Source organism: Branchiostoma belcheri, unplaced genomic scaffold, assembly GCF_001625305.1.
Source record: "Branchiostoma belcheri isolate BF01 breed outbred unplaced genomic scaffold, Haploidv18h27 scaffold5, whole genome shotgun sequence".
Classification (NCBI taxonomy): Eukaryota; Metazoa; Chordata; class Leptocardii; order Amphioxiformes; family Branchiostomatidae; genus Branchiostoma; species Branchiostoma belcheri.
This window is the reverse complement of record NW_017804131.1, coordinates 7444845-7463747: the sequence shown is the minus strand read 5'-3', so window position 1 is coordinate 7463747 and position 18903 is coordinate 7444845. Positions and strand designations below refer to the sequence as shown.

The window sequence follows — 18903 nt, the reverse complement described above, 5'->3', positions numbered from 1 at the left end:
TGGCCGGGATCTATCCAATATGCCACACAAGGGGGCAAAATAGAATAACAACCATGATTTGAGACTACATGTAAAAAATGTAAAACCTGCTTGCTATACCTTACACAAGGCTACTTATAGTAGCACGGGAGGGAATTCCGAATGACTTGTGTTTTTTTTATATATAGGCCATGTTGACTTGATTATATGGATGACATCCTCTGGGAACCCCAAACTGATGCGCGCGTGCGAATAAAAAAAAGTTTTGCAAAAAAAAAATTGTTTTCACTATGAAATCTACGTGGTCATGAAGGTTGAACAAATGGCACAGAATATGTTATGGCGAATAATCTACTCTTCGAATTCATTTCTTTACATTTTTGTCTTTTTTCCTTGGATTTTGGCATTCTACAACATTGGTATCGTTTCTAAATGTTTTCCTTGCAACTTATGGTATATTTTTTCTCATGTAGCAACTGTTTTGCACGATTTACAGTATGGTTGAAAACTTTTTCTTTGGAAACGGCCGAAAATTCATGCGCGCGCGGATGTCATCCATATAATCAAATCAACATGGTCATACCATTATTAAAAGATTGGTAAACATAATGCTAATTAATAGTGCCATTTCAAACCATTGAATATCACTGTAATAACTTACAAATATTTGAAGAGCAATGAATTTTCTAGGTGACAAAGGTTGTATGCTCCGCCTTTTTTGGTTGTTACGTACGTATATACGACTTTAAGTACTTCATTGTCGCCCCAGATGTCTATTCACATGGCACAGGCGTTTGTATTTCTCTTATGTGTGACTGGACTGCCAAATTTCCATTCTGTTCACATAGTTACGGTGTGTGGTTCATGGTATGTACGCTGGGTCATTGTCGTATAGCCTTCGACTCTTTGTATATCATGCAAAGAGTCTACCAAAATCTTCTATATGGAGCTATATTCGGCATCTCTGAGGTTTAGGCCACTGCAAGTAAATTCTATGGATGACATCCTCCGCAGACTCCAAATCTAATGCGAGCGGGCGAAAAAAAAACAAGGCGGGCTAAAAAAAAAAGGTTCATACATTTCAAAATTTTGACTCAATCATTGTACAAATGGTTCTGATTCAGTGGGAACGTCACATGTACACAGCCAGAATCACATATCACTGCATCAAAGTAAGAAACAAAACATTAGATCAGAGTCTTGTCTTGTCTCCTCTCTTCATAGTTATCTGCCATCCACCTTCCGGCACGGCAACAGACATATTTGCCCATTTTCGGCATGTTGACCACTGTCAGAAGGCAACAAAATTTCTCTTTTTTTCCCCCAAAATTAGGCGAAAATTAATGCGCGCTGATGTCATCCATAAAAATTACTTCGTGTGGCCTTATAACATCATAATAGAGGCATGGACATGTTTCATAACCTACGTCAGTGTAGTGATATAAATCTTGAAATCTTTTGTAACAGTAGGGTCACTACACACTCAAGGCCAGCCTAGCATAAAAGCCACCGACAAAACATGTGGATTGACGTCTAAATTAAAAGCATTGTATACCCCTTTAAGTGGCTGGACAAACAACGCTGTATACCTGACAAAATGGAGATAAAATAGTGCACGTATTCACCTTTGTTAAACCTCCATTCGGCACGTTTCTATTCCTAAAACCACGGGAATTTTATAGCTGTCGTTATTGTTAATCATATGGGAAACAAAGGCGTGAAACAGGTTCTTCGTTTCATGTAGGTCCTGTAACAGCTGTCACATGTACGTCTTTTCCACGCTCATTTTTCACGCTTTAGTCTACGTGAAAATCAGATATAGCACGCTGTTGTCATAATAGTGAAACACGCTACTGGTTGGAGTCTGGACGTTATCTGGACCGAGTGTTTGAGTAACACAGTTTGGTGCTATATTTGGTGAGTAAGTTATGAGCATGTTTGCTGTCAAGTCTCGGTAGTTTATGGACTTACATAACGCTGAGTTGATACAAAATGTGAGAGAACGTAATGTATCAGAACAAGGAACCGTGTAGTTCCATGTCAGCTCATTTTGATCATAGTTTCTTTCGTTCTAGGTACGCAATGCGTTTGGATGGACTGGATACAGCTGGCAGCCTCCACCGCTGTAAGTTGGTGGTATAGCCGGGCGACCATCTCTTGAAAAATGGCTGAGGACTACGAATATTACGGCAACACCAACGCGAGTTTCTCACCATGGACGCAAGCGAACACTACAAGCGTGTACGACCACACTACAACAGCAGGTTTGGGGAACGGTATGGATGAGTTTAACAAGAGTTTCGCGGCTACAGTCGGCAGGAGTGTTGTATTGGCGGTTGTCCTGTTGCTGTCCCTGGTTGGAAACGTTCTCGTTTGCTACGTTTTCGTCAGGAAACCCGTCATTCTAGCGGACGTGGGGCATCGCTTCGTCCTTAACCTGGCCTGCTGTGACATAGGTGGGTGTCGTTAAAAGTAAAGAAAGTTTATTGCAAATACATGCCCGAGGGATAATTGCAGTTACAAACAACATAAGAAAGAAAGTACAGTGGTATGTGAGACTATATCTACGCCCGTAACATTATACTATATTCAACAACATACATGGTACTAGCTATAGTTTTACTGGGTTTGAGTTCTTCTTTTTTAAAAATAAGAAACCTTTTTGCATTGACCATTCAAATGATTCTACAAATCATGTATCAGGTTCAAGATTAACGTTCTAGTTTTCAGTTGAAACATAGAACTATTTTGCGCAACGTACGTACGGTTGTACATTAGGTACTTGCAGAAGATACAAATGTGCAGCAATAGTCTAGTCTATTCTAAATCTTTCGAGACTGACTAATAGACAGAGAGGAGAGAGAGAGCCTATTCTAAACGTAGTAAGAAGTAACTCGACCTAGCATCAATTCTTAGAGGCTAGTGTATATGTAATCTACATACTAGCAGAAGAAAGTACTGAAAACTATTAGTAAATTTCAACATTTTCAATGTGAGGTTTAACAAAATTGCGAATGGCGTGATTTCGTACAACTAGATATGAACATCAAATTTGAAAGAGCCTTTACATATCGGGATCGCACTTACTGTTTATTAACTTACTATAAGTTTAGACTGCTTAGAAACATTTTAATTTCCTAATAAACAGGTAGTAATACCAGGTTGTAATCGGTGTTATGAATAATGTACCGCTTTAATATTGGGTTAAAAATATGAGGAAAAATGCGACAACAACAAATGGACGAGCATGTAATTTCATCTGTGTTGGTACAAGTCATTTAAAAAAAAAGACTAAACTTTAACTTCCAACACTAACTAACAAAGTATTGGGACCCAAATTTTTGGTTGACTCCATCAAGGTTTCGACCAAAAATTTGGGGTTAGTGTTGGAAGTTAACGTTTAGTCTTTATTTCATAACAAATGGAAGAGGATAGATTATTTGTTCCAACTTAACGAGCATTCGAAGAGCAATTCAGAAACTGTATGATATAAACATTTTTTATTCTAACATTTCATGACAAGACATGGTGACGGCACACTCAAGTTATTTCAACTTATTGTATGCCGCCACCAACACAGAGGACAAATACAGGACAAGACAGTACTCATTCTCACTTGAGTTAAGTTAAGGAAAGTCGTGTTAAGTGCCTTTCCCAAGGGCACAAGATCGGTGGCATGTCAGGACTCGAACCCGGGACCTCTTGGTTCTTAGTCGAGCACTGCCGCTACGTCACACGACCCCACGAGATCTCGTTTAGTTTCTTCAACACTAAATTTAGTGCTTTGCGCTTGTCGGCTTGAAAATATCCTTGTTACTTTGTTTACCTTTGCCGCTCACAACAAACATGGCCCTCCTCGACGAGCCTTCCGCAAACAACATAAGTGTTGTTCCGATAAAGGAAGCGGGGTCCAGGGGGTACATGGATTAGTTTATTGCCGGCAATGTTGCTGGTACCAGGACATAAAAACACGGTGCTGTAGTGTATACAGGAGATCAGTTTCTAAGTAACAAGGCGGGGAATAAATATTTACATGTCTCTGTAGCCGGGTGCTACTCTCCAAGCAGAGGTTTGGCGGGTTTGGGGTTATTTTTAGCGTGTTTTTAGGCTTTTTTATCGGGGTTTCTCTTTTGCACTGAATTGTTTTTTCTCATCAAACCCAGTCTTTCTGACTGGCTGGATGTGTGATAATCCACCACAGTAAAATGGATATCCCTAATGATAATTTGATGGTTCCCGGGGTGGAGCACTGTCACCTTTCCTGTATAGGTTTGCCCCGCCCCGGGGTGAGTGCCGGCAGAGGTTGGGTTTGATGAGAAAAAAAAATTCAGTGCAAAAGAGAAACCCCGATAAAAAGCCTAAAAACACGCTAAAATAACCCCAAACCCAAACCTCTGTTTGGAGAGTATCCGGATGCCAGTAACTGCAATGTTTTGCAAGTTGGTTTGGGTTCTATGGCAAAGGGGGAAAAAAGAAGTAGAATTTGGCCAAATACATGTACCTCCTCAAATCTGCTTATACTTTCCTTTTGAGTCCCGTGCTTTATACATAGATGTATGGCATATTCTAAACGCTTCTAGTATTTCATTTTTATGTTTACCGAAGGGAAACATATTGTTTTTACTCAGTTTCTTCCTCTTCTGTTCCAAACACTAACCTCTGACCTGGCCAATGACATGATTTGTTGACGTCTGTCACCATGGTGACTGGTGTTGGGTTACATCATGTTGCAATTTCATGGTCTGCTCTACTCCTGTCACCATATACTAGTAGTACATGTATGTGAATGAGTAAAAATTAACAGGGCAGACCATGTCCGTAGGTAAACATTATGCATTTGCTTTGCAAATGTTACTTCTCTAGTATTTCATTTTTTTACATGAAATAGTACTACTAGTTTTCATAAAAATAACTGCGTTTGACCCCCACCCCACCCTTCCAGGTATTACTCTTCTAGTCATCCCCTTCTCTCTGACGTCATCCATCTACAACCAATGGGTGTTCGGTCCTGAGTGGTGCCAGGGTCAGGGGTTCATCGGTAACCTGCTGTTCTGTGCGTCCATCCTGACGCTGGCCGTGGTCTCCGTGGACCGCTTCTCCGCCATCCTACGGCCGCTGCAGTACAACAGCACCTTCACGTCCAGGTGATTTTTACCTTCGCCAAGAAGGTTCAGTAGCGTTTGTCTGTGTGTATGTGTGTGTGTGTGTGTGGTTTAGCAAGATAACTCGAGAAGCAGTGAATGGATTGCAATGAAACTTGGTAGGTAAGTAGGTCTTGATAAGACCTAGAAATGATTTGATTTTGGGCCCCCTGGCGGCTTTTCTAGGTACTGCAGCAGAACGTCCTGTTTTGATATCTCGCGATTTGGACATGCTAGGGTCACGAATTTTGGATGGCAGATAGCTCTTGGGATAGGGAAGAAGTGACATGAGTTTGGGTCCCCTAGCGGCTTGGTAAAACTGTTATGGCCACGCCGACTTCATTTTATGGATGACATCCGCGCGCGCATTGATTTTCGCCTGAAAAAAGAAACAGTTAGAAGATCACGTCCTCCGAGGCTCTGGCCTGGCTCTAGGCCTGGGTAGTCCATGGGAGATAGCGTCAATACGGAGCCGGTGGTAACTCTGGAGGATGGCATCCAGGCTACCGAAGCTCTACGACTCAACAACTCTGTATATGTACAGTGATTTTTCATAAATTCCGCAAAAAGCCAGCATGTGCCGGCTTGTCGTATACGTCGCTATGTCGCTATTCACAATACCAGCTTTGTATTCCTGTTTTTTAGTAGCATTTTTATTTTTGGCCGAATTTTTTTTATTTGCCCGCGCGCACTAGTTTGGGGGTCTTCAGATGATGTCATCAATAAATTTAACTCGGTGTAGCCTAATTGCCATTCCTGTATATATCACACTTTTCTCATCTTGATGCATGTTATTGTATGACATGATATTCCACTAATAAGTGGAGATATGTATTGATAATATGTATTTTTATTGTATTTACCTAACTAATGTGTCAAAAGAAAATTTTATCCTTGTAATTCTGTAACCAGTTATGTATAACGTATTTCCAGTGCAATTCAGTGCCTGTAGATTTTTTTAGCGAGAAATACACCAATTACTACTAACAGTTACTACTACTACTACATCTTGTGCATCAGAAAACCCCAAATGCACCAAAAAGCACCCATGGGAAACAGAAGAAAATATTATATTTATTTAATCGTCAACAAATGCAATTTTCTTCCGTTTCCCATGGGTGCTTTTTGGTGCATTTGGGGTTTTCTGATGCACAAGATGTATAATATCACCAATCAACAGAGTTTGTAGAAAAGCACTTTAGTTTGGTGAAGTTTGAGCACCATTTTTGAAGCAATTGTTTGCATAAATGTTTATGACACAATGTAAGAAGTTGTACATAAGTTATAAAAGTCAGATAGCCTCATACACTACTTGAGTCCTTTGATAATTCAAAGAACCAAAAATTACTGGTCAAATTGTTGCCATTGCTGCACTTTTAAAGGAAACATGACAAGACTATATGCCTGGTGCTGACAGTCAGCCATCTGGGACACGTGTTGTGGAATGTGTATTGCAAAGGATGATGGGATAGTATCATTTCCCCCCCTGACTACTACAGGTGGTTCGGTCGGCGTCATCGCTGCAGTTTGGGTGACTTCCGCATGTGTCGCTTTACCACCGCTGGTCGGGTGGGGGAGGTACGGCTATCAGGTCAGTAAACCAGAATCATTTCTTGCTTAACAGGGTTTATGATATCAAAATTAGAAAGTATAGGAATCTTGTTTTCTTGTGCCCGTCTTGTTTTTTTTTCGCCCTCTCGCATTAGATTAGGAGCCTGCGGAGGATGTCATCCAATTTACATGCTGTGGCCTAAATGGATAATAATAATAATGATAATAATAATGATAATAATGATAATAATAATGATAATAATGATGATGATGATGATGATGATGATGATGATGATGATGATGATGATGATAATGATAATGATAATAATAATAATAATAATGTTTTTTTTCAGGCCGCCAAGTTTCACTGCACGTTATCCTGGCTGGAAGACAAAAACATCAGCTATGCTCCTTTCCTAATCGTAGTAGCCGGGGCTGTGCCTATCGTGGTAATGTTAATTGCCTACGGGTGGATAGGACAGACTGCCTTCAGCCACAGACGCCGACTCAACAGGTCCAGCTTATACTATAGATTTGTTTGTTTGTTTGTTTGTTTGTTTATTTAGGAAGCTCCCATTAGTGATATGAATCTTTATTGCATGTTCTTGCCCAGATGGGCTAAATGCACAAGAAGACATGCAGTATGCAAAACATGAGTATTGCATACTGGGACGCTGTATTCTAATGCTAATTGCTAGGAATTTATACATTATAACAATACTATATACTACCTATCATCTACTGTTAGTTGCCTTTTTAGTGATAATACATCACTATTCTTCCTGAAGTCTTTTACATAAAATACAGCATTGTATCATTAACTATTATTTACATACAACTTTAACTACTATCAAAAAACTTATCTTATCAACAAATAGACAGAAAAAAATTAATAAATATAGTCACAAGTAAATCTAGTAAACCTTTGCCAAAGACAAACACAGACATTTTCAATCTACTTATGTCATGCCCCGACTCCATATCTATGTAACAATAATAGGCCAATACGTATGTAACGCTTTAGAAAAGAGAGAAAGAATTGTGACAGACAGAAATGCTTAATGTACATCATGTCAATACGCCGTTTACGTTGTAGTTTTGGTTTCCTAGGAATTGACTAGTATGATTGTAAAGACCACATTGTTATCCTTGCCATACATTGTACCATGTACAACTGTAACCTGGGTGCCAGCCAAGTTTACGGGCCGCTAGCCGTTTCCTTCGGCAGCCAGAAGCCCTTCGCCCGCAGACCTAAATTACCGCTGCGGTGGAATTGAGCCCGTGGGGAGGTTTCGGCCCTGCAACTCGTTTGTAGGGCCAGCCAAACTCCCCCCGGGCTAGACTCCCCCGTAGCGGTAATTTACACCAGCGGGCGAAGGACTCTTGCGGCCCGGAAAACGAGTTCTGGCTTCCAGGGTAGTACAACTGTCGAGCAATAAAGATAATTCATTCTCCGTTCATTCATTCACAGAATACAGCCACATTCCTGTAATAAAGCGACGAGCGGGCCCACGTACCGCAAACAAGACTGCAAAGCCGCCAGGACGATTTTCTGTATAACCTCCGGGTTCGTGGTGTGTTGGGTCCCGTACCTCGTGGTCACGAGCGTGGAGCTAGGCGGTCTGGAGGTACCGGCAGACGTGGAGACGGCGGCGGTGTGGCTACGCTTCATCGCCTGCGTCGTGAACCCCTTCATCTACGGTTACATGAACCGGATCATCCGCAAAACGGTTTGGAAACTGTTTAGAAGAAAGGCGGTGGATCAGGGCACGATTACGACTGTAGTAGGGACGGATGATCTCTGGAACTCCGCGACGGCTGCGCCGGCACAACTCACGGCAGCGAACACACAGACTTCCCGGCTCTCCAACGTGAACTTGATAAACGACAGAGCCAATGCGGATAACAGAACAGTCAGAGAACAGGAACTGCGGAGGAGTGACACTGTTGTAAGGTTTGCTGACGAAGCGGACACGATCGTTGCAGCGCCGATAGAGGAACACAGTTTAGACAGGGAGGTTTCTGACGAACAGCGGCCAGAGGACCTACCAGGGGTCCCTCTGCCGACACCGTCTGAATGAGCCGCATGTCAATCTTGGGGATCTTCGAGAAGAGCGGCCAGAAGACCTACCAGGGGTCCCTCTGCCGACACCGTCCGAATGAGCTTCATGTCAATCTTGGGGATATTCGAGAAGAGCGGCCAGAAGACCTACCAGGGGTCCCTCTGCCGACACCGTCTGAATGAGCTTCATGTCAATCTTGGGGATCTTCGAAATTCGTCGTATTTTTTTATAATAAATGTGTCAATCATTGTTCAAAGTGTCATGAATATTGTTATATGGTTTATAGTAGCCAGAAACGGAATGTTTGTGGGGTCGTGTGGCGCAACAGCAGCGTGCGCGACTCGGCATCAAGAGGTCCCGGTTTCGAGTTCCGACATGCCACCGATCTTGTGCCCTTGGGAAAGGCACTTTACACGGCTTTCCTCACTAGACTCAGGTGAAAATGAGTATTGTATTGTCCCTGTGTTGGTGGCGGCATTAATATAAGTTGAAAAAAACTTGAGTGTGCCGTCACCACGTCTTGTGATTAGATGTTGGAATAAAAAAAAACGGAATGTTTTAGTTTTATTTTGTGGTTCCCTGGTTTGAAGGTAGACAACATGTTGGAAGAAGCTCTGGGTTCCTTCAAATAATTATATAAATGAAGAGGCAAAATCGCTTGGCACGGTTTGTTTACGTACATAATCCTTTATTGATGACTAGCAACCGTATACATGTAATGTTACGTCATCGCTATAATTAAAGAAAATGGTCTCCAGTACTTAGGCCTTGTTCATATGAAGTCACACGAACCGCGATTAGGGTAACTCGCATACCTCACATCTGTTCAACGTGCCATACATTCCTTTCAAACCGTGTCCGATCACGATTCTCCGAAACTGCATTCATTGTTGTTTGATGAAAACACGCCAGGTAGCGTGTTATTAATGTCAGACTGTCAACGACCTGCTTGCTGGTGCCCCCCTCCCAGCGTATCTCGGCCGAATGCCGACGTGGTCCCGCCAGAGGCGGTGAAGCTCGCCCTAGAACGGACACATTATTTGACCATTACTGCTTTAAGTTGCTGCCACCTAAAATTTGATATTGCATATAAATATAGAAATATCACCCCGTAATCCATGACCAGGCGAAGTCACATTGAAATCACATTGCGTTCAGACGCAAATCGCGATGTGGGAAAACCGATTCGAAACCACCTCTAGAAGTGGTTTGGGATCGAGGCGCTTTCAATGTAATTTGGAGTGTTCAGATGGGGCCACTTGAAACCGGCTTCGGGGGAAACCACTTGTGAAGCGCCTTTACTGACTTCATATGAACAGGGCCTTAGTTACACTCTGTTATTAACAGCTGTTTACGGACGTTACGTTTCTCAAAGCAGGTAATTATAAATACTTCTCCAACTCACCTGGAAACCAGGTGTCACAAGGTGTGAGTCAAGGGAGATCTGAAATTGACAACACCATTGAACTACGTCGTTGCGATGAAGTTAATCATTAGCTCGAGCATTCTCACCATTTGAACGGCTCTAGTGGAGTTGGACGCACACACCGACTCTAACGGGTAGGGGTTTTTGATTGTAAGAATCACTAAATTCTCTCCTTATTATAATAACTTCTTGAACTATTGAAACATTATTTTTTTCAGATAGAAGTCGTCTGTTTATACCTTTTATTATTTTTTTTTCTAGATTTGCGTCATTCTTGTAGCTATGGTATATTGTACTAGGTGTTGGTGGGAGGTTGGCTGGTGGTTGGCTGGTTGTCTGAAGTAGGTCGGGGCGTGGTTGGTATTGAAATTTGACCCAAATTTAAATCAAATTCAATTCGATTCGTATAGATAGGCAGGCCTGGTCTGATTCTGGTCCCGAATTAGCCTGTACGAGGTTTTGGGAGACGGCTGGAAAGTAGAAACAACGTTAAGCGGACATAGAAGACAGTTTTAAGCGTCTAAGCTGCTAGTACATCTTCAATACATCTACATAACCAGGCCATAACGGTGCTTTCAGGAGTATACGTTGTCATTAAACACATAGACAATTCTGAGCGATGAAGACATTTGACGTTTCCCCGACTGCGGCCAGACCGGCAGGCCAGCGCCAACCGTCGCCATCTTCCAGTCAGGAACCGCCGATGTCTAAGGTAAACAATGTTTGTATATTTGAAACATAAGTTCGATAAACTTTCCAATGTATAGCTATATAAACGGATTGGATTATTTCAAAGCAAGCAGCTACAGGAAGACATATTTCCACGTTGAGATAAAAATATGAGATTTGTAAAATCTGGAGAAAATTTCGGGGAGTACTTTGAATAAATCTAAAATTTTGTATTTTAACGTATTCAAACAATAGCTTTTTGTTATGTTTTACATAGAACAATACGCAAATTCAAATTTATTTTGTTGTCATTTGGCGTCTTTCCTAGTCGTTTATATATTAGCAATACATAACAACATAAATATATATATAGCTACAGCTACTATTACAACGTATGGATACAACAACAAACACTGTATGACAGGTAATTTTTGCGTCAGTTACATAGTCTACTGGATGACACCTGGACAGACATACTCTTGTCAATACGTAGGACATCATTTTGTTGTTGCTATAGTTACTAATGAGGTAGAATTACTGGTTCAATTACATAATGAGGTCCATAATGCCGCGTACTTTAATAACGGGAAAACATGCTCCATGTTGAGTTTTTCAAAGGGCACTGACCCTTGGCCTTAGCCTCTACCAGGCTTCGGGAGGCGGCTGGAAAGTGTAGAAATCGCCCAAATAGAGAGATAGCATCGGGAACGGCAAACTGTTCTTTCCAATAGACCAACTCCCTAGCCTTGGCATGCTATCTCTCTATTTTGCCGATTTCTACTCTTTCCAGCCGCCTCCCGAAGCCTGGTAGAGGCTACCTTGGCCTTGTTATAGAAACACGTCTATACACATTACTTTCGTCGTTAATTTGAGTTTGGATATATAGATGTAATGTTTTTTTGTCCGTCTTTTTCCTGCTAAGATGCCAGACGTCTGGACCAGACTGCTGCAGGTTGTGTGCATGTTCGGCGTAGTGTCTACTCTCGCCGGGGTCAGCATTCTGTCAGGTGAGGGCCGCTAGTTTTCCGTGAAATAAAAGTATGGTTTGAAAGACACACAAGCATTTAGTTTTGATAACCATCGCTTTCTTTCAACTTGACCAAAAGATCAGTCTGCGGTAACCGAATTCCCCAATCAATCAATCAATCAATCAGTCAATCAATCAACCAATCAATCAATCAATTAGACAAAACAAGCTCCGAACAGCAACAATTTTCATCTTTTGTGTACATGTTACATTGTAGGCAGGTTCCATACGCGCCAACCATCGCTCCCTTCCAACCTGACCTAAAGATCAATCGGTGGTAACCAAATTTCCCCGCTATACTACATTTAAATAAAATACACAGAAAAAACACACCCAAAGCAATAGCAATGTACACGTACATGTACATGTACACAGTTGCTTCCCAACCTTCATTCACATGTTTCCGAAAATAGTTTCATCAGGTTGGTAGAGAATAGGATTATATTTTGCGTTCTCGCCGCAAAAGCGCCACCTACATCGGCTACATATATATAGAGGCAAGAAGCAGAACTCCAGTCATAAGCTCTAATGAAAATATCTAATAGATACCGAAACGTAAGCAATATGGGAATAGTTTGTTTGTGCAAGAGAAAACGTCTATATCCTATACATTTGCATGATTACCTCCATGAAAAATGGAGGTATTGAATTGTTTTTGGCGTGTCTGTGTGTATGTGTCTGTTGTAAATTTGTGTTTGTGTGTATTTGTGTGTCCGCACATTTGTAGTCAGCATAACTTCAGAACGCCTTTATGGATTGTAATGATATTTGGTATGTTGGTAGATCTTAGGAAGACAAACTTCAAGGTTAAATATGGGCATCCTGGTGACTGGTCTTGGTACTGCAGCAGAACTTCCGGTTTTTGTATCTTTTGTCCTCAACATGCTATGGACTTGGATTTTTATATTTTGCCATTAGCACAAGTCAGCAAAGTGCGCCAGGAACAGGCCCGTATGAGCCAGGAACAGGCCCGCGTGTCCGCCGAACTGTCCCGGCTAGAACACGAGGTTGTGGCGGCGTTAGAGGCTACCGTTGCCGCCGTCCAGGCACAACAAGCCGGCGACGCCTTCGTCCTCAGAACCAACCTGTCCAGTCTACACGCAGAACAGCAACACAACTACCGGGTACTAGATAACAAGAATAACGGTAAGAGCGCCATGCATTTTCTGCAAAAATTAAGTTGTGAATACAATTGTGTTGGACATTACCAACTTTCGAGCAACAGTATTCCAGAGCGCCATATATCATCATCATCATAGCTTGTCGCCAATCCACTCCAGCCAGTTCCGCGCTGCTTCATTGGCCTCCTGGAGATCTGTGTCTGTGCAGGTAGGACCAAGCCTGCAACCGTGCATCAGGTGCTGAATGGTCTGGGGGTCCCCTCCACAGCTGCAAGTTGTACTGGTGGACTTGCCCCACCGTGCCAGGTTGTCCCCTGCCCTGGCCACCTTAGCCCTTGCCCGGTTCAGGGCCACCCAGTCCCTTCTGCGCAAGTCGGTCCCTGGGGGCAGTGTCTCGCTGGGGGGAGGGAGTGCCCTGTTGTTACTTGGGTGACTCTCCTTCCACAGCTCTATCCTGAGGGTCGCTGGTGTCATGCCCCCGAGGCCTCGGGCCGTCATGAAGCTGCGGCGGGATTTCAGACGTCGGGGGACCTCCTGGTGTCCGTATAACGGGTGCCTAGGATCATTGAGCGCCATATATGATCTAGTGGAACGGTTACTTAATGGCCACCTGTTGTTATTTGCATATAAGGCCACACCGACTTAATTTTATAGATGACATCCGTGCGCGCATTGATTTTCGCCTGTTCGCCAAAAAAAATCACGTCCACCGAGGCTCTGGCCTGGCTCTAGGGTAGTCCATGGTAGGGACAATACGGAGCCGGTGGTACCTCATGGCATCCAGGCTACCGAAGCTCCACGACTCAAGAACTCAGTACATACGTACTATGCCGATTCATGAATTCCTAACAAAGTCAGCATGTGCCGGCTTGTCGTAGACGTTGCTATGTACTACCGCAAATTCACAATACCACCTTTGTATTCCTGTGGTTTAGTAGCATTTTTATTTTTGGCCGGATCTTTTATTTTATTCGCCCGCGCGTACTAGTTTGGGGGTCTTCAGAGGATGTTATACATAAAACTAAGCCGTGTGGCCTAACGCATAGTATAGATAGAATACAATCAATTGTATACTACAAATACATACAACTGCTTTTAATGATGATTGTTTGCCTGTCTACAGAAACTGCACAATCTCTGTGGATGCAAATCAACTATGTGGAGGACCTTACTAGGCAAGGTAGGTGCCTATGGTACATGTTTATGAACGGTTTTTTTGCAAATACTTGCCCGAGGGCTGATTGCAGTTACAAACTAGAGTTCCGCGATCTCATACCTTCGCCAAATGATGTTACCCTTTAGTCTTGACGAATGTTGACAATTCGCATTAACTATGCAAATTAGGCATTCATTTGCATAAACACCATCTGCCAATGTTCTTCTACTTCACAATTACGCATGTCACACGTTTGAATAATCATATCATGGAAGGTAGCAGATTTGTAGCATTTTCCTCATTAATTATGCTAATCAGCTGCTGATTTGCATAACTATAATTTTAATATGTCAATCATTCTTTAAGGTACCCACATACCAAAAATCATGATGATCCGTCAATCGGTTCTTGAGTTATCCTCCTTCGAATATTTTTCAACGAATGCTTCTGCAGTTCCAGAACAAGCCGCTAGGGGGTCCAAACTCATGTCATTTCTTCCCCAGTCAAAGAGCTACCTACCATCCCAATTTAGTGAACCTATTATGTCCAGATCATGAGATATCAAAACCGGAAGTTCAGCTGCAGTACCATAACAAGCCGCCAGGGCGTCCAAAATCTAATCAATTCCACGTCTCATGAAGACCTACCCACCTACCAAATATCAAGACAATCCACCTTAGCCTTCTTGAGTTATCGTGCTCACACACACACACACACACACACACACACACACACACACACACACACACACACACACACACACACACACAGACACACGAACGCCCCTGAAAACATAACCTTCTTGGCGAAGGTAACAAGTAAAATCTGAGATTTTATACCTCCTGGCTTTTTATTGTGTATTATTATATATTGTTTCTTATGAATAGTTGATGGTGTTAAATTTCATGTGTTAGATTTCCAGGTTGTGTTAACACAGGTCAACATTTTCATCTGCAGCTTATGACATGTACCCATGAACTTATAAAATTCTGTTTTATCTGCCGCAAGGAACTCGTAATGAAACTCAGAATGACAACCGGAACCGTTAGATCAGACGTTAAAAATAACCGGTAATCAATGTTACGACATACATTCCTGAGGAAGCAAAACCCTGGCACATGGTGCGTATCCACAAATGTTTCGATCGTAAATATAGTGACTGGAGTCCGAAATGTCACATACAGAAGCTTGCTGCTTATAGTACATGTACGTCAAACATACAAGGCTTAACAAGAAGTTGTAGTAATATAGGCACGTATGCAAAAGTTTGCATAAGACTCATTTGCATACTTGTGACTCGCTACCTTTACCACACACCACCACCCCCACTTCCGGGTTCGATCCAACTAAAAAAAACACCATAAATCCGCAAAGAATTATATGTTTTATTTATTTATTTATTTATTTGGCTTACAAAGAAGCCAGGGTGTCCCAACTAGTCAGAGACTATTATTAAGGGACACCCTGGGGAGTAGAAAGAAACGTTATACATACATAAAAATACATATTACAATCCAAATACAATAAGAATAATATGTGCTTACATTTATGAAATACATATTGTTTAAGTGGTAGAGTCCAAGTATTTACAAAGTTGCCGACTCGGAGATAATATGTACAACTGTTAAGTCGGGAGGTGACACAAATGTGATGTGTAGTTAAGTAGAATATGGATCCCCGAAGGATTTCCATGCTTTAGCTTTAAAAGAAAACAGTGTAGGGGCCGATTGAATGTCAACTGAGAGGGAGTTCCATAGGAGGGTGGCTCTGTGGAGGAAGGCATTCTGTGTTCTGGAGCTTTTGGGGATTTGTACACAAAGATTATTTCCATTTCTGAGGGGGTATCTGGAGTGTATGGCGGATGTCCTGGTAACAGGTAATAAACTAGCTAGGTGGGGCGGGCAGTGACCATTCTTCAATTTGTACAGAGTGGTTACTGCGTGGACCTTACGACGGTAAGTAAGTGAAGGGAGGGCAAACTGAGAATAGAGAGATTTGTGAGAGGGATAAGGTATCCCGTGGTGTCCACTTATCACTCTGGCTGACCGGTATTGGACCGATTCGATGGTCTTTTGATCACGCATGGTGAGACCACCCCAGACGATGTCAGCATATTCTAGAACTGGTCTGACAATGATTTTGTACAGTTATAGTAGTATGGTCTTGGGCACCTTTTTCCGAAGGGCGCAGAGCATTCCAGCAGTACGTCTTGCCTTGTTTGTCATGGCTTCGACGTGTGCAGACCAGGTGAGTTTACTGGTTAGGGTCACACCCAGGTGTTTGTGACTGTGGACAATCTGTAAGGTGGTACCGGCTAAGATGACCGGGGGGATCCTTTGTGGGAGGGGGCGGGTAGTGAGAAACATAACTTTACATTTGTCCCTATTAGCCTCTAGTTTCCAGTGTTGTAGCCACTCGGAAACTGTTGCCAGATCTGTGTTCAGTGAGTCTACAACTGTGTTGATGGAACGGTGAGCTACAGTAAGAGAGGTGTCATCTGCGAACAGATTCGCCTCACATGTTGTACATCTAGAAGGTAAGTCATTAATGTATAAGATAAAGAGTGTTGGGCCTAAGATAGAACCCTGGGGGACGCCAGCAAGGGGTGTCTTCCAGTCGGATGTTGCGCCGTTGACAACCACCCGCTGACGTCTATCTGTAAGGTAGCTGCAAAACCACTCTAGGAGGGACCCACGGATTCCGTAACCTGCTAGTTTGGCCAGAAGACCATGGTGCCAGACTTTATCAAAAGCCTTTCGCAGATCCAGAAAGACGCAACCAACCACCTCTCCTTTGTCCATAGCTTTTGTCCATTCGTCCACAAGTCGGACCAGTTGGAGAGTAGTGTTGTCGTACGCTCGAAATCCGCTTTGGTGTTTTGTCAGCATTGGGCGAATGTGGTCATTTAAACGTTTGTTTACAAGGTTTTCCAATACTTTGGGGATACTGTTCAGAAGTGATATTGGCCTGTAGTTGTTGAGGGCATGACGACTACCTCCTTTGTGAATAGGTGTCACGTTTGCTTCCTTCCATCTGGAGGGGACTTGCCCGAGTGAGAGCGACATGTTAAACAGGTGCGTTAAGGGTCGAGAGATGGAATCCGCTACCCGACGCAAGAGGTTAGGAGTAATGTCGTCTGGGCCGCAGGACTTTCCAACTTTAAGGCTGAGAAGTTGCTGGCGGACTTCGTCCACTGTTACCTGCAGTGACTCCAGGAGTGTTTTAGGAGAGACGGGTGGGACAAAAGGCAGAAGAAGGATCATCTCTGCCGGGTAAGTCGGTCTGCTGGACAAAAAAGTCATTAAGTGCTGTAGCCTTTTCTCTAGGTGAGTCAAGGATGTTATTTCCCAGTTTAAGTGCTGGAACGCCAGTAGAGGCTTGTCCTAGAACTGTCTTGGTGTACTTGAAGAGGCGTCGTGTGTTTCCGCCTTCGACGTCTTCTAGGACTTCCTTGAGGTAAGTGGCTTCAGCTCTTCTTGTTAGAGCAGTGACTAGGTTTCGTTGGCTCCGGTAGGATGACCAAGCTTCTGCCGTGTTCTTCTGCTTGGCTTTAGAGTGTAGGCGATGTTTTTTACGGATCGCACTTACGATTTCTTTGTTGCCGTTAATCCAGGGTTTTGCAGGTTTTGTGTTGGGACAAATTTGTGGGGAATATGCTTTTTACAGATTGAGAGGAACATATTATACCAGGAATCCCATACATCATCCATTGAATCATAGTCAAAGTTTAAATTCCACGGGGCATTATTAATGTTTTCACAGAGTGTTTCGAAATTTGCTTTTTGTACAACCAGACAAGCCTCTCCCACAGGGCCGTGTAGCTTTAAAATTTAATATAGCAAAGGTTGACAAGTGGTCCGAGTCCCCGAGGGGTGCCATGGTGCCGGATTGGTTGCACATCGCTGGGTGGGAAGTGATGATCAGGTCTAGTAGGTTGCCACCACGGGTAGGCTCGTGGATCACTTGCTCTAGCCCGTAGTCCAGAAGGATGTTTTCCAGCTTACGTCCGGCATTGTCTGTGGTGTTACTACTCAGCCAGTTACTGTTCTTAGAGTTAAAGTCTCCCAATAGAAACTTAATAGACTGAGTATAGCTTGTAGCTCTATGTAGCTGTGAGTCAAAGGTATCAAAAAAGGTATCGTCCGCTGAGGGTGGTCTATAGGTACAGTTAATAAGGAGACTAACATTAGATTTTGTTATGCTTTGCTACATGTAGCTTTGCTACATGTTACATGTCCACAAAAAAAATGATAGCGGACATGTAGTGTCCTGGAAACTGTTTGAATCTATAGAAAAGTGTTGTTTTTTATCTGTTGCGAGTCACTCAGGCAGAAGGGCTTGTTTTGCCGCTTTATTGTAAATGACCGCATGTGACCCCGAAATGGAACGCGGGTTCGATTCGAATCGCCCAGATCGAACACGATCGAACACTGTTCGGATTCTATGAAATGTGGGAACTTTACAGCCCAGATTTTACCACCGTGCGAACTATCGGCCATTCAAGTTTGAACAGCTGCCCATCCGATGGTCCATTTACTGTGGAAAAAAATAGGTTCAAACTTACCAAACAAGTTACTTCTTTAACTTTCTTTCTGTATTTTTAAACCTACTTCAAACTTACGGGTCTTATCAAACAAGTTGCTTCATCTTTACCTGTCTTCTATATTTTTTAGCCTACAGTTACTTTCGAACTATCTTAATAGATTGAAACAAACAACTAATGAAATCTATGACAGGCGAAGTTTATTTATCATTATTATTATTATTATC

General features: G+C 42.7%; 1 protein-coding gene across 1 annotated transcript; it reads left to right on the top strand.

The window, feature by feature from the left end:
• Positions 1–1678: 1678 nt before the first annotated feature.
• On the top strand, positions 1679–8752 carry LOC109479734 (histamine H2 receptor-like). Its single transcript, XM_019781724.1, has 6 exons — positions 1679–1896; positions 2055–2435; positions 4922–5123; positions 6620–6711; positions 7025–7190; positions 8143–8752. Exons 2-6 carry the CDS (start codon positions 2144–2146, stop codon positions 8750–8752), a joined length of 1362 nt encoding a protein of 453 aa, XP_019637283.1. The 5' UTR covers positions 1679–1896; positions 2055–2143.
• Positions 8753–18903: the final 10151 nt, after the last annotated feature.

Bases quoted from the DNA above. Each gene is read 5' to 3' on its own strand.
- LOC109479734 (XM_019781724.1), top strand. From the start codon at position 2,144: ATGGCTGAGGACTACGAATATTACGGCAACACCAACGCGAGTTTCTCA. The intron at 5,124-6,619 runs GTGATTTTTACC...TGACTACTACAG, and splicing joins AACAGCACCTTCACGTCCAG to GTGGTTCGGTCGGCGTCATC. The intron at 6,712-7,024 runs GTCAGTAAACCA...GTTTTTTTTCAG, and splicing joins GGGGGAGGTACGGCTATCAG to GCCGCCAAGTTTCACTGCAC.